Below are 12,799 nucleotides of genomic sequence, written 5' to 3' on the forward strand. Positions count from 1 at the left end.
AAACTCACCGAAGGTTAATTAGTTTTACCTTAGAATCAATAAAATGAAACAGAAAGAAAACCTCATAACCTTTTGGTTATGTTCCTATTCACATGTTGCAACTCAAAAAAGTGGCAAGATACATTTTTGATGGCTGTTTTTGGGGGGTTGATGTAATCCAGCGCTCTGTCTGAGAGAACATTTCGAACTGAATATGTGCAGAATCCTTGACTGTTAACTTTCGGCACAAAGCCACAAAATCAAGCCAAAATGATTTATTTCCAATTTACAGGCCATTCACCCCCAAACCGGACACTGAAACATCAGAAAATTGGTAGCAATTTCAAACATTCCTTATTTGCTCTGAACCCAACTGCTAGCATGCAGCCTGCTGAGTGCATAGGAGATAAACCGGTGTCACAAAGTTAATTGCATTACTTAAAACTGTTGGCCTGGTGTTATCAGCTGGATGAGCACATTTATGATGGATGTGGTCCCGGATGACATAATTCCAGCATGGTTGTTGTGACAGCAATATAATAATCATTGTTAGATTCTAATTACTGGAAATATGCAGTTGTATCCCAGATTCAAATAAAACATGATATTTTGCTATAATTATAATCTTGAACAATTAGAGAGAGTACTAAAAATAAATGTAAATAGTGCACTTTTAGAATAATAAATTGTATTTTAGATTTAAAAAAAGGTGCTGCTGCCACCTGTTGTTCTATTGTTGCACCCAGTTGTTATATTTCCTATATGTATTCAATCCCCCGATCCCCCCGAAAGAGCAAATTCAAGATCTATATTTGGGGATGTATTGTGGATCAATTAGGATTTCTCCATTAAATGTCAGTTTCACTTTGTTTTTGTTAAAAAATAAGCATTAAGGACTACATTATTAACTCCATTGATGTCATTGAATCACTTTCAGAGTTCCATGAGTTGTGTTTGCCGTTATCATAAAACGTGAATGAGCAGTAGCATAAACAGAACACTTCCTATTGCAAACCTGGCTCTGACTTCTCTAATAAAACAGCAATTTTTTCATCATAAACTCTGAAATTAATCTTTAATAGAAAGCACCTTGAAGATTAGATAGTTCATTAGGCTTAAGCATCTTCTGTACTGACATCAATCCAGAAAAAAAGAAAGAAAGAAAAAAATCCTCTTGTCTCCCTTCCAGTGTACTGCGGCTAACCTTGGAGGCTCCCCTAAGGAGAAGGGCTCTGCGTATGCTCTAATTCATTGCCATGGCAACCTGACACCCTAAATGATAGCATCATTCAAAAAATTGCAATCGACACACTCTATACAGTCAGATCATCTCAAGTACAGTGCCTACGCAAACAATCCCCTCCTTAAAAACACCCTGTCTAGAGAGGCCAGCTTGCCAATGACTTGTGTTTAATCCCTCTTCCTAGTGAGCGTTCCCTGTTGCGCCTCCAGATTGTCAAGATACCCACTGAGCTACACCCCTGGTCTTACCTGACACGTGGGATCACGCTATGGATGGGTGTGGCCTGTGTGGTCGTCGATAGATGGAACATCTCTGAATCCTTGAAATGTATCCGGCCTGTGGAACTGACAGTTTTTTGGAACCCAAACTCATTTGAAAAATACTGTTGTTCTTGCATGTTTTACGAAAACTTGCATTCGCATTCACTTTTTTTTTAACATTATCAGTTAGGTTAAATAAACAAAACATGCCGTTTGCTCCTAGACATATTTGTCCTCTTTTATATTTACGAGATGCTGTACCGCTAACAAGCAAGTTTACCAGAAAAGTTGGTTATGTGATGCAGATGTCAAAATGTATTTGTTTACAAATCATGCACTAAAAGCATTTTGAGGTCAAAACAACATGCAATCTTAATTTTAGTCAAAAGAAACAAAAATGTCATTGACGTTGCTAGTGTTCATTTTAACTGGAAACTGCAATGGTTTGTAGATATAAAGATATGTTTGGCATTCTGCAAAAATGTTATTTGACAGCTAATGCCAATTTGATGACCATTTTCTGTATCTAAATCAAGATGAGCAAATTTAAAGGCTATTCAATCAACCTGTTCAGCAGTCCTGCCTCCAAACAGTGATTCTGTGTCTTTCCGTGACCCTGCTCTCTTTGTTTTCTCATCCCCGACCTGAACAGGGATCTCTCTTCACTTGGCTTGCTTCGGCTCCCTAACGCCCTCGGATCCAGCCATCTGACAGGGGTGAAGTGAGGGAGCCTGGGAAATATTGATGTTGAGACAACTTGGGAGGAGAACGCGAAGGTAGAAGAGAGCGAGCCGATGGAATGGAGGAAAAAGGGAGAAGGGAGGTGGAAGCGGGGGTCTTCCTGTAGACAGGCACTCCTCTAAGCAGCTTTTCCTCTGGAGGCAGGGTTGCATGAGGTCACAGAGGGATTACACTTTTGGCAAACAGGAGGGAGCTCCTCTCACTCAGGCTTTTGCAGCAGCCAAAGACTGCAACTCCCCCATGACTCGAACCCGGCTGTAATAAAGCCAAGGCCGGCTTGAACCTACAAACAAAAAAGCCAACAGCCTATCGATTGCCTGCCGCCAACTTTCACACGCCTGTGTCGAAAGGTCGCCTCGGCATAGACAAGCTCCAAGCAAGGCTGAGTAAAAAAATCCCTTTACTGTTACAAACTAGATGCATCTTGGGTTTGAACATTACATTTTTAAAATTTTAATCCCTGACCCTATTATACAATTATTCAAGAGGATTACTGTTACTCGCTTCTTAAAAAATGGATCAGATGCTATTCTGTTTTTGCTCTCTCGGCTCACTCAGCTGAAATAGATACAGCCTTAAAATAAAATATGATTGGTGTATTCAAGTGTCTGTATGACTAAATTAGCCGGTATCTGGCAGAGAGATACAGTGTGACCTCATCACCCTGGAGACCCACTTAATCAACTTTCCCTTTCCAGCAGAGGTCAAGCTAAGCAGAGGCTCTTGCTGGCCTCCAGCCCTGCTTTGATGTTAATTAAGATGCGATAGAACATGGAGAGGATTCATTAAAGCCAGAGTCAATCTAGTGGCACAAAGCTCCAACATGGTGGACTTAAACCACCTCCAAGGTGACATCCTCCAGACTCAGACGCACATCAAACCGCAGCTTGTTGTTCCTCTCGGTAGAGTGACCCAGAGTTCTTTGGCATCTAGAGATGTGATTGGACGTTTGACGTTACCTGCAAGGGTGTTAAAAGCATAGCAAGGCATGCCCCACATCGGTCATAGTAGCTACTTAGGAGGCGATAACTTACTGTCAGCCGGTCATTATAGTAAAATAAATAAAATAAAAATAAATAAATAAATAAATAAATAAATAAATATATATATATATATATATATATATATATATATATATATATATATATACATACATATACATATATATATATATATATATATATATATATATATATATATATATATATATATATATATATATATATCCCATTCATATTCTCCATAGAAACCTGATTTTAAATGAATATTTTAACCTTCGTAGACCGATCAATTAACCAAGGGTGTTAATCATTGCTAGAAGCTATTGTTAAAGCCAACTGTCTGCATTATATTATATTATCATTTATTAATTTTATAATAGTTTAGTTTTTTTTAATAACATAATTTAACATTCTGGATAATTCCTGGTAAAAACAAAATTTAAAGAAAAGTTTGTAATGTTGAAATTAACTTCTATATTACAATATCTGTTTGGTTCGGTTCATGGCTTATGACTCCCTACGGGAAAAATACTTCCAGAACCAGGGCCTCTGAAAAAGTGGGCGGACCCTACAAGGCTGTAGTTCATTATGCAGACTTTTTCTCTTTGCATATGTGATATTCATTTTTCAAATGGAATTTAGACCCTAACTAAACCTCGTGACAGAATCGTAATAAATCAATCAAACCTCTGGCTGTGTACATTTACCTAGTGGAGGAAATCCATACAGATTGCCTGCCTCTACTAGTATTATGGAGCAAGTCTGAGAGGGAGAGATGCCGTCCAAGGTGCTCCATAGCTCCGGGGCTAACAGTGATGAATGGAGCTCTTAATGTCGGCAAACACTTTATCTCTGCTTCATCTGTTTTCATTAGGCAGGACCAACCTTTGGCTTGGACGGAGCGCTCTAGCGCTCTCAGGACTGCTGAAGGCAAAACTAGGTGGAGAGAGCTTCGCTGTTTTAGGCACAAGCAACCTCTCTTTCGGATGCCAGGAGCCAGAGTCGTGATCCTGCTGTAATCAGGAATTCAGGAGCTTTTGTGACTTAAGATGAAGTCTAAGAGGTATCTGGGCATACGTGCACTACTCAGTCACATCCACTGACAGATAAGGTGATAATGTTGAATATACTATTACAATTGCACCTTGTCAATGGCTGGGATTTATTAGACAGCAAGAGAACAGGCAGTTCTTTGATTTCATATGTAAAATTAGAAAGTGAAAAAAGTGACTTTGACCACATAGTGATGGCTATGCAACCGTAGAGCATCTCTAAAACAATCAGTTTTGTAGCGTGTTTCTGTCATGCAGTGGTTGATACAATGGTACAAGGAAGTTCAACCAGTGAACTGGAATCAATGGGCCCAAGGCTCATTGATGCATGTGAGGAGTTGCTCAAATTGCTTCAAAACCTAATGCTGGACATGATAGGATGGAGGATGTCAGTTTGCTGCGTGTAAGGGTTGCGTAGCCGCAGGATGTCAATGATGACCCGTGTTCACTGCAGAAGCGCATACAATGGGCATGCGAGTATCAGAACTGGACCATAGAACAATGCAAAATCATGTTTTTCAGGTGGATAGCTGGGTTTGTGGGCGTTGTTACCTGAGGAAGAGAGAGCAGCGGGATGCACTATGCAAGGCTTCTTCAGGTTTTATGAAAGGTAAATTTAAGATTTTTAAAAACCTTTTCAAGACCATGTATAAAAAAAAAAAAAAAAAAAAAAAAGGTTTACTATTTTTGTAAGGATACATTTACTGGAATCGCACAACACAAGAATACAAGAAAAATCTTTTTTTTTTCTGAAAAAATTATCAAATATCAAACTTTTTAAGAATTCATAATCATAAATCAGTAAAGATATAACTTTTAAAAGAAAAATAAATATCTGCTTGTGGGGTCAGAAAAATATGAAGCTTATTTAAGATCCCACTGGCAGATATTTCTTCTTGTAAATACATACTCATTTTGTTAAGTTTCATGAGACTGCATTTTCATTTTGCATCTTAAACAAATGCATCTTGATTTAAGGATGTTTGCATTTGAAAACGACAAACAATACTTAGGACGATCATTTTTAGCAGTTCCTTGAACATTTAATGTAACATCTAACATTTTATTAATCAAACTTATATTTTTATTTTTATTTAAGTCCTTAATTTGTGTAAGACATTTAAGACCTAATTATAAGATCTTATTATCACCCAAAGAAAACCTGGGAAGGCCAGTGGAGTCAGTGTTATGTTCTGTTGGGAAACCTTGGATCCTGGAAACCCAAAGACCTCAGCAGGATAATGCCCCTCAACACTCTGCAAAAAATGATTCCGGAATGGTTTGAGGTACGTGACAAAAGTTCAGCTTGTTGCTTTGGCCTCCAAATTCCCCAGATCTCAATCTGATTGAGCATCTACGGTAAGTGCTGGACCAACAGATAAAATCCACGGAGGCTTCACCTCACAACTTGTAGGACTTAAAGGATCTGCTGCTAATGTCTTGGTGCCAGACATCACAGAACATATTAGTTGTGTCAGAGCTGTTTTGGGAGCACAAGGGGGACATACATGATATGATATTAGGCCGCTATGTTGTGCCTGATCAATATAAATGGGATATTTATGCACCAGTGACTTAATTTGTCAAGTCATTTAAAAAAAAACAAACCAAAAAACAATTTAACTCATAGCCAGAAGGGATGATGTCGTGTGGACAAGTATTTTTGTAGTTTGAAAGCAACATTCATCTCCACCACATAAGAAAAATAAATGGTTTATGTAAATTCTGAAATAAAATATCAACATTTTAAGATAAAAAGTCAAAATACTGAGATAAAATAATTAGCTCATAATAATGTTCTTAACTGGTAGAAACTGGCTTTCATATAAATGAATGTTTGTCGTACACTTTGCACCACTACAACTACCTGAATAAAACAAATGCAGGTTACAAAAGGGACTTCCTAATAAAGCATGCACTGATAAAACAGACAACAAGACCTTTAAGGTAATATGTGATGTAAGCTTTACTTTCAAATCCTGTTACATTTAGAACTGGCAATTTGAACATAAAGAATGCAAAACCAATAAAACCAAAATACAAAACAAAATAAAAAGTACAAATGATCTAATTACCAGTTATTGTCACAAACAACCCTGTACAGCCTTAAGAATGAAGTAATAAAAAAGCTTTATACAGCACATAACAAGTTTACTGGGTGCCAAATAAGAAAGAAAACAAAATGATACTTGAGCCTTATTGAGTTGTAGAGTACAGCAAGAGATAAAGCAAACAGATTGTGCAGAGTAACCCGCAAAGCTAAATGCAAAACGAGTTGGTCGTCGTCTTTTTTTTTTCGGACCAAAAAATAAAAAGTAAGTGCTACAAACTAGAGATCAAGAGCAATTTCATGCATCTTTTGAAGTGCTAAAAAGGTAGTCAGTCTTGTTTGATGCGCAATGACGCTAAAACAAAAAAAATGCTGCTCCTTGCGATTAGGCAAACAGAACGCCATGTAGTATTTATAAATACTGGTACTGGAACAGAGAGCGATCCCTGTTGCGCTCCTCTTGCCCACACAACTGAGCATGAAAGAGCAGCAGCCATGTTCTTCTACATGATGAATACATGGTGTTCCAAGGCAGACGGACAAAAGGATGTTGCCCAATGGACATTCCGTTTGATTTCATTCTATCAAAATGGGTCCTGAGGATCAGTTTCACTTCATCTCAGGCTCTCGGGCCACTCCTTGCCACCAAGTGGCACTAGAGCATAAAAGATAATGCGTAGAGCAGGAGCTTTATTAACAGGCAAAGAAGCTCCACTTAAAATACAACATACCACTAGACTAGCATGCTGGGCATCTACATGAAGAAAAATAAATGATGATACTATGAGAGCAAAAAATACAAGTATAAAATAAGGATACTGTGCGGGGCCAAGAAACTGTCTACCATCTTTTAATGGCTCTATTTCTAGCCTGCATTTCATTTATAAACTGGCCTTTAAATACAGAATTTTTCATCCGAATCCTCTCAATGGGCAAGTTAGAGGAGAACAAACTTGAGAAGAATTGTCTCTTTGCAGTTCAAGGTTGACCTATCAAAGTAACGCTGCTACTTTTTTTCTTTTTAAAATGTCTAAGGTCAGCTGCATTCAAAAACTTTCGTGCACCTGACGAGATTGATCTTAACAGGCCACGCTTTTATACTTGTCCCTTATCTGCTATTCTTGAATGAATGAAGGGGGCAGAGCATTGTTCATCTATGATGGACAACATTCAAATTATTGATCAGATCCTGCTGGCTGCACAAAAAGAGGACTGCAGTTTCGCCGAATGCATCTATCGTTAAAGGATAAAATACTTTAGGACCTCGAGTTCGAGCTTTGCACGTGTTTTCTCGTGACATGCTAAGCAGAATTGGTTTATTTAGACCAATATATTGACTAGGCTAATTTATCAGCCAGTATTTGGCCATGTTGAGCTTATGGGCATTAGCTGATTTGTGTTTGGTTACTAAACCAAACACATGCTACTGTAAGTTACTCTTTTAGCACCAATTAAAGTTTTCTATATAATAAATTCTTAAAATAATTCTATCCAGTAACTAAGCAAAGTTTTCCTCAAAAGATCAATCTTTTACTGCCGATGTTACAGTTTATCTGTTTTGAACATGATTTAAACTGTACTTGGATAAAAATGATCCATTCAGAGCTCGGCAACATTACGGGCAGTATATGATTTCCATTTTAGAGCATTGGATAGATTTGCGTACTTGTTTAGAAAAGTGCAATTTTAACAGCACTGTGCAAAACCACTGTTAAAAATTTAGCCTGGCCCTTTGGTGTCCAGGGTAGATTTTGAACTCGGCTGTCCGCATTACACATGCCATACGATCCATCAAAACAGAGCAGTCTGCTGTTTGGCAAATACCTACAGGAAAAAGGCTTAAACTTTGTGTTTTCAATTATTGTAGCAGACAAAAACAAAAACAAAAAAAAAAAAAACGTAACAACAATAAAGAAATTTACTTAAGTAGCATTGAGGCTGTTTGACGAGGCAGTCAAATAATTGGCATCAAGAACGTTTTCTATTGGGTGTAAGTGCTTTTGTTTGAAAGATTTCAAAATTTTAAGTGCAATTAAAATTCAAACAAATTGAGAGGGGAACATAGAATTACGGTACCATGTTTGCCCACATATGGAAAGCCATGCTTCCAAAGATCCTACTTAAAATAATGGCTGCCTCCACATTGCACTTGAGAGCCATTTTCCAATGGGGTTCTCATAATAGCTTGTTAGTACAGGATATATATTTTTATATATATATTTGTATTTTACATTTCAAAGGCTCTTTCAAATTAAAAGTAATAATAATAATAATAATAATAATAATAAAAAAACAACTAGAAGAACAAAAATTTAAGACACAGAAGGCCACCGAGATACCATTATTTTTCCATGATCTCACTTACCACAGTCCAGCTACCTCTGTATCACTTTAACATTAACCAACAGAAAGTACATTCATTCAAGTCATTTTGGAACAGTTTTTTTTTTTTACACACAAAATTACAAAAAAGCTCCAAAAAGCACCATTGAATCGGCCTTTGTGACAGAATAACTGGGTCTTTCACCAAAAACCTGTCACCTCATACATCTTGTTAAACGTACAGGTGCGCATTATATACGTTAGCTATGCACAGGGCGCTTGACTGGTCACTTATAATTCATGCCTACCGTATACGGTCAGCCAACCTAAGTCAGGTATGGCACAATCTGTAGCGACCAAAAGTATGGTGAAAATATAGAAGGGCTGCATCATGGGTTGACGACCACTGTGGCAGTGGTAATGATTGCTTTTGCCATTAGCGTGCCCTGAATGGCTTGTATTAAGAAATGCCATCAGCTGCGCCTCACAGGTATCATAAAGGGCCTTATGCTTGTTGCTGAGGCAAGATTAAAATTTGCCGATGGTCTCGGCATTCAGCAAAACCAGTCAAAGCCAACAGGCGGTGGGGAAAGAAAAGAAAGACTACAAAACTATGTACAGCTTGATAAATTAACAAGTGTGTGGTCTGAGGCTTTGCTTTGGAAACAAGACTCGAAAGACAGCAATTCGTTTCATTGGTTTTTGTCGTGCCATATACTGTATACCCCAAGATACTGAGCCCCTAAATGACTTCAAAAAACAATTGCAACACATAGCGAACATGCTTTTGGATTCCTGACAAAATGCACAAAAAAAAAGCTTAGCGCTTGCGAGCTAGTATGTTCTTGGTTTCCTTTCGCCCATCAAAACGTATACAAAACTTGTAATAGATAAAGCACTGTTATTGGCTTCCGGGTCATTCACAATTTGTAGAGGAACACAACTGTAGTAAGACCTCTTAAAAAAGAGCAACGATTGGATTGCCATAGAACCGAAATCGAACTGCCTTGAGCGTGAATAGCTTTTCCTCTGATAAATGGATGTTTTACTATCATTACTACTTTTAGGGCGGCATTTTAGCCTGCCTGTGGAACAGTTAGTGGCTTCGATGATGCAGGGGAAACGAGGAGGTGGAGAAGAAGAAGGGACGAGGATGGTCAAATGGGCTTAGCTCTCTCTGTCAATCCCAGGTAGGCCAGGAAGGAGTGTTTGAGTGACGTGGGAGAGGGTGGCGACTGCGAGGACGAGTTGGACCAGAATGCCGAGAAGGCCGGCGAGGAGTTTGAGGGCGAGGGGCTGTGGAATGTGAAGCGGCGGGCCGTAAAGAGCGTGGTGAGGGGGATGAGGTGAGCCAGGTCACAGTTCCTGTACTGTTCCAAGTAGCGAGCCGCCAGTGTGGAGAAGGTGCCGTTGGCCGAGAGGTAGCGCGTGGTTGGGGTGCCGTCTTGCCGCTTGCTGGTGATCGACAGGGCGACGGACTGCAAGGCTTGAGAGGCGGACAGGTTCATTAGCGGACTGGTGCTCCCGCTCTCCCCGCTGCTGCTCCCACCTCGCTCCAAAAGGCCCGGGTGTGGCGTGCCTGGCCGAGCCTCACCTTCCTCCGCGCTCCCCTCACCGCCTTGGTGCTTTTTAACGTGGCGGCTGTAGACAAACGGGTGAGTGGTGGTGAACGGGCACTGGGCGCAACCGAAGGTCTGTCTCGGGGCGTGCTTGAGCCGCTTGTGGAGGTTGAGATTGTCCTTGCGTTTGCAGCTGTAGCTGCAGCGGTCGCAGTGGAAAGGCCGTTCGCCCGTGTGCACTCGCACGTGCTCGATGAGCTTGTTGGCTGTTTTGGAGAGGTAGCCGCATTGCTCGCACTTGTAGTGGTTGCCCAGGCGGTGAGCGCGCGTGTGCCTTTCCAGCTCTGCCTGATTGGCCCACACGGCTTGGCAGATGCGGCAGCGATACTCCATCTTGTAGTGCGTCTTCAGGTGGCCCTCCATGGCGGCTGGCCTGTTGGTGGAGTAGATGCAGAGAGGGCACCTGGTCAAAGAGACAGGAGGAGTAGGGTGCAGGACACAGAGGTGGAAGACATTTAATAATGCGCCTCGCCAATGAGAAAACACACTCTGTTCTCTTAAATGGAATGGAATGAAGAACACGCAAAGAATGGACAAAGGGAAGGGATGGAGGAGGCATTTGGTGTGTGTCTTACCCTCTGTAGTGTTGATAAACTACAGTTTGTGTGTATGTATACACTGCTACATGTGAAATAGGGTATGTATATGTGTGTGTGTTTGTGTGTATGTGTGTGTGCGTATGGCTGTGTGGTTGCGGACAGGTTGGAACGGGAATCAGATGAAGGTAAATGAATAAATGAGTGGCACTTACATTTAAATAGCACCTTTCATCTGCTCAGGGCCCCAAAGCGCTTCACAAACCCTGCAGAACAGAATGACCTCAGAAAGCACACTGTGAAGGGCGCCTCTCTACCTCAACACTGAACTAGAGCGCTGTAAAAACTCTCTCTCTCTCACCCTGACTAAAAAAAAAAACAAAAAAACAGCTGGGCAGCTGTAATACAGCAAGAGTGCCTTCAGCTGACAGGAAGCTCTAAATCTATTTAGTCACTTTTGGGTTTTGTGCTCTTGTGTTCTGAATCTGTATTGTGCAAAGACTCTGAAGTTTGTCTGAAAAACTGAAAATCAGTTCTGAATTTGGAACCACTGTTTTTTTTTTTTTTTAATTAACACTTTACGCTTTTTTTTTATCAAATGTGCACCAGCAAAAAGTATGACATCATACAATATATTCCACTGATACACCTCAGTTACAGACCAGCCTGGTAATAGTTGGATTAAAACATTATAAAGGAAAGTTAAAGTATAACCATTTGTTTAAAAAGAAGCTGTTTGAGATCTAAAGCAAACCGTTTAATCCGGGAAAAAAAAAACATATAAGTCATATTAAAATGTCTTGTCTATTAAAAAATCTTTTAATAGCTCTGTAATCTTTTGGTATGTCTCAGAACCGTTTCAGACAAGGTTGATACAAGGTTGCTACAGTTGCTTCAAAAACCGCAAATGAATATTCCATTTAGTTATGAAAAAGTAACCTCTGAGGAGTAACATTTTCCTGTGGGGTGTATTTACTGCTGCTTTTCTTGGTTACATCTTATATGGGATTATGTAAATAGTATAGAATTAGCAGAGAATCCCCAGAGACTATATGTCTAAGATAAGGACACTTAAGTACAGGTATTTATACATAAAAAATATACAGTCCAGCTCCAAACTATGACACCTTGTATGGAATATTCATAAGCAGACATTAATCCAGCCAACTGGAACCCTGCTGTGGGAGAAAGATCCCGTGAAAAAAAAAACAAAAAAAAAAAACATGCAGTGATTTGTAAGCAGTCAGCTGCTATACATATACTGTAACATTAATGCCGACCACACACACACTTAAACCTCAGAGTCATTGAACCATTACAGATTCAAAATGTAAGAACACATAGTCAAAACAGCAGTTGTTTGAGATACCGACCTCTATTTCCTCAAATATTCTAAATACAAAATAATCATTGAAGAATTTTTTCATTATTTAATGGTTTTTCTTGTATATAACAGCTAACAAATAAAAAGAGAATAATAAACCATGTATTACGTGCTGAGTACCTTTAAAATTAGTTACCAATTGATACATTTTTAATAAGAGGCAGAATATAGAATTATTCACAGTAATCCAAGCATAATATTTAAAGGCGTATGAACTTTTTAAACTTTTAATGGAATGTTTGGAATAGAAAATTCTCAAACGAAACTACTTCTTCTGCTATTTATCATAAATGCTAAATAAGAGCCCAAGTAAAGTACTGCCTGTCCCTCCATGTTAAAGTTAAATATTACTACTGATCTAGGTTTATTTTCCTCCTTTACCTGTGGTAATGGCTAAGCGCTCTAATGAGTGATAACTACAAACTATCAAATGTGTCTAGCATGGGAAAGCATAGCCATAAATGACAAGATGAGGCAATGAAATCTGAAATACATGACCTTAAGACATGAATTATGTATGTCAAACAACTAGACAAATACAACAGAAAATATCAAAGACTGGACCTTGTGTTAAGTATTTAAAAAAAAGCCCCAAAACAAGATCTCAACTTG

At 39.2% G+C, this 12,799-nt stretch overlaps 1 protein-coding gene across 7 annotated transcripts in view; it reads right to left on the reverse strand.

Moving 5' to 3' along the window:
* Positions 1–6,224: 6,224 nt before the first annotated feature.
* znf827 (zinc finger protein 827) overlaps positions 6,225–12,799 on the reverse strand; it is a 68,959-nt gene continuing 62,384 nt past the window's right edge. For 3 of the 7 annotated variants that reach the window (XM_043235553.1, XM_043235539.1, XM_043235531.1), the window contains exon 13: positions 6,225–10,670. In XM_043235553.1, the coding sequence (XP_043091488.1) occupies positions 9,806–10,670 (865 nt within the window). In that variant the 3' untranslated portion in view covers positions 6,225–9,805. Of the gene's footprint in view, positions 10,671–11,018; positions 11,070–12,799 lie in introns of all 7 variants that reach the window. The other 4 variants (XM_043235570.1, XM_043235562.1, XR_006250498.1 and 1 more) reach the window with 4 other exon arrangements.

Source organism: Puntigrus tetrazona, chromosome 1, assembly GCF_018831695.1.
Source record: "Puntigrus tetrazona isolate hp1 chromosome 1, ASM1883169v1, whole genome shotgun sequence".
Classification (NCBI taxonomy): Eukaryota; Metazoa; Chordata; class Actinopteri; order Cypriniformes; family Cyprinidae; genus Puntigrus; species Puntigrus tetrazona.